At 38.0% G+C, this 2,912-nt stretch overlaps 2 protein-coding genes across 4 annotated transcripts in view; one reads left to right on the forward strand and one right to left on the reverse strand.

Annotated features, from left to right (window-relative positions):
* Window positions 1–2,912, reverse strand: part of CPNE3 (copine III) — a 52,023-nt gene that overhangs the window by 32,686 nt on the left and 16,425 nt on the right. The window lies entirely within an intron of this gene.
* The window catches only part of RMDN1 (regulator of microtubule dynamics 1), a 14,057-nt gene continuing 11,458 nt past the window's right edge, over window positions 314–2,912 (forward strand). For all 3 annotated transcript variants that reach the window (XM_010568145.1, XM_010568144.1, XM_010568146.1), the window contains exon 1: window positions 314–535. In XM_010568145.1, the coding sequence (XP_010566447.1) occupies window positions 418–535 (118 nt within the window). In that variant the 5' untranslated portion in view covers window positions 314–417. The remainder of the gene's footprint in view (window positions 536–2,912) is intronic.

Raw genomic sequence — 2,912 nt, forward strand, 5'->3', positions numbered from 1 at the left:
GGCGGGCGGGTGCCCCCGCCGGTCGCCTCCCCGGCGCGGGGGGAGCAGCCGCGGAGACTCCGGCCTGGCCGGACGTAGCCAAGGGCTCGTTTATTTTTGCCAAAGCTGGGATCCCCGTGCTCGTCTGAAGAGCACAAGTTTGCTTTTTTTTTTTTTTTTTTTTTTTTTGCTTCTTACCTTGTGTTTGCTCCATATTTGTCGTTGATTTTCAGCGCAGTGCTCTGTTCCTATTTCAAAGAGTAGTTATGAGCCTCTGCTGAAAAAACTTAAAATGCCCGCCTGATGTTTTTCTTAACGAGGGTTTTTTTAACTTTCAAAAGACTCTGTTCAAATTCTGAAATATAACTGGTGCTAGAGACGAGAAGAACTTTTTTAACTCGGAGTGACAGTGTTTATTAATATGTATCTTATGATCCCATGCAGGTGCTTACAAAAAGCCTTCAAAGGGGGGTTGCACTTTCAACAGGGTCCTTTTTGGTTTATGAAGCTCACAAGCTGATTTCTGGCTTTGCTGAGGTTCATGCAAGCTTCAAAGGTAATATTTTCAAATTTTGAAGTGCACAGGTTGTTCTAATGCGAAACTTAAAAGTTGTAGTGCCAGAATTATATGGGGAAAAGGGTGTAATGCTTTTGATTTTCTCCACTAAGACTGAATGCAGCATGTTTCCATGACGGGATGCTTTTGAATTGGCTCACCTTAGCCTTGTAGCAGTTTAACAAGTGATTCTCCTAAGTGTCACTGAAAGCAGATCTAGTAGCTCATCCAGTCTAGGCTACAACACATGCACAAGGTGTATGATACCTAACTTGTTGCCCAAGCTTTAAAGAACTCTTCTTGAGAAAGATATGGTTCAGTTAGGAATGCGGACCAAACCTCGATCAATTTCTGGAAATCTTAGTTAGTTCAGATTTTCAATGTGAACACAGTGCAATTCCCATTTAATCTAGTTGAGCAACACTGAGATTGCATTTCAGACAAAATTGAGCAATGTCTTGTGTTTTTGTCACGCTGAAAGAGGGGAAGAAAAGCCTTGCTTTACCTACCAGGAAAGAATAGAACAAGTGATAAAATGTCCTTCTTGAGATCTGAATACAGATAGTCTCACTACTGGAAGAAAAGTAACATTATCTTAAAAGGGGATATTGTTGCAGACTTAGAACTTGTCTATCATGTGCTAAATTAAGGGGGTTTGAGAGTAAGCCTAACCCAATGGAGAATGAGCCTAACTGAAATGTATGCTTACTGTGTAGATTAGATAGTAGTCAGCTCAGATAACCTGTTTGGAACAACTTGGATGTTTATGCCTATAGAAATAAAAATTCAGACAATAGACTTTTGAACGGATAAGGAACTGTTTCATTTGCTATAATAGAACGAACTTCGGTGAGTAGATTTAAGGTAGCTACTCAGTACACAAACAAGAAAATTTTCCCATGAGGAACATAAGTAATGCTACTTAGTTGCCTCTGGTCTTTTTTAGTGCTGTCACTTGAATCTGGCATTTGCATTGCCAAGAAAAACAATGCTAGTGGGCTTTCTATGCAAGACAAGTAGTAGATACGGTGAAAATAAGAAAAAAAAAGAAATACCTGAAAAATACTCTTGAAGAAATAAAAGTCTAATAATTTATGTAAAACACCTGGTGGGAAATGTGTTCAGAAGACCGATTTCTGAGCATTTAGTCATTAGATAAGTTAGTAGTGTTCAGGGAGTCTCAACAAGCAAAGATAACAGTTCACTGAAGCTAATACTGAGGATGTACCATGAAGCTAATCTTGGACACTAAAATCCAAAGTCCACACAGATCATTATCGTATCTTTGAAATGGTTGATAGAAGGCATTTAGAGATGGCAGGGTTAAAAATTATCCAGAATGCTCTTCTGATCTTCAACGATTTATATTCTAGGATCTTTTTAAGCTGAAGAGAAGGCTTTTGTGTTTAGTAGCCTTCAGTGTTTTTTTCTTCTATAAGTAAAACTGTGCCGCTGTGAAACATGATTACCATATTCAGTAGACAACTTGAAAGAAGTTCTAAAAGCTTATAAACAAAATTCATTTTTATGAAGTGGAGGGTGGAGCTTATGTTTTGACTTAGAAGTTTGATCACGGACCCAGGAGTAATACCAAAGAGATGATAAACTTGTCTAATTTCTTACAGAACTTTCAGCTAAGGCTTTTGACTTAAAAGGTAATTTTTTCGTCTTTTAATATTGGCAGAAGAGTAAACGCAGAGTTTGTTCTTCTCCTGTACAGTTATGTACTTCAACAGAATTATCTACCTGCTTCCCTTTGGGTATTTTTCCTCTTAATTCCATCGTTCTCGTGCTAGAATCCGGTATTGTGTGGTGTTCAATATTTCTGTTTCTGGAATGCTGTTTATATATTATTATAATCAGCGAGTTGTGGAAATCGTACTCCCCCATCTCTGTTGTGTTTTAAAGTATTTTCTAAAAAAGAATTAAAGTATTGTAAGAACAATGGGTACTTAGTCCATAAATAGATACTCTAGAAAGTCAATTCTGATTTTCAAAATTATTTTTGCTTTTAGGATCTTCTTGAACACATAGCGGTTTCAGTAGATGAACTGTATTTTTTGGAGTTGTGTTTGTGAAAATCTTAAGGACTTCAGTCAGAAAACCTTTGAGCAATGTTTCATTTTGGCTTGTTGAGTAAGATAATGGGACCCACTCAATCTGCAGTCATTCTGGCAAAACTATGGAACCATACTGACAATGAAGAATATTTTTAAAAAATTTATTATTATTTAATTTAAGTTCTGTATACATACTAATGAAGGGGGTTTGTTACTTTCAGATCTCTACTGCGCTTACCCGCCTGGTCATATTTTTCATGCTGCTTCCCCCCCCCCCCCCCCCCCCCCCCCCCCCCCTCGACGGCAAACAACACATA

Source organism: Haliaeetus leucocephalus, unplaced genomic scaffold (assembly GCF_000737465.1).
Source record: "Haliaeetus leucocephalus isolate CR32 unplaced genomic scaffold, Haliaeetus_leucocephalus-4.0 Scaffold239, whole genome shotgun sequence".
NCBI classification, from domain to species: domain Eukaryota; kingdom Metazoa; phylum Chordata; class Aves; order Accipitriformes; family Accipitridae; genus Haliaeetus; species Haliaeetus leucocephalus.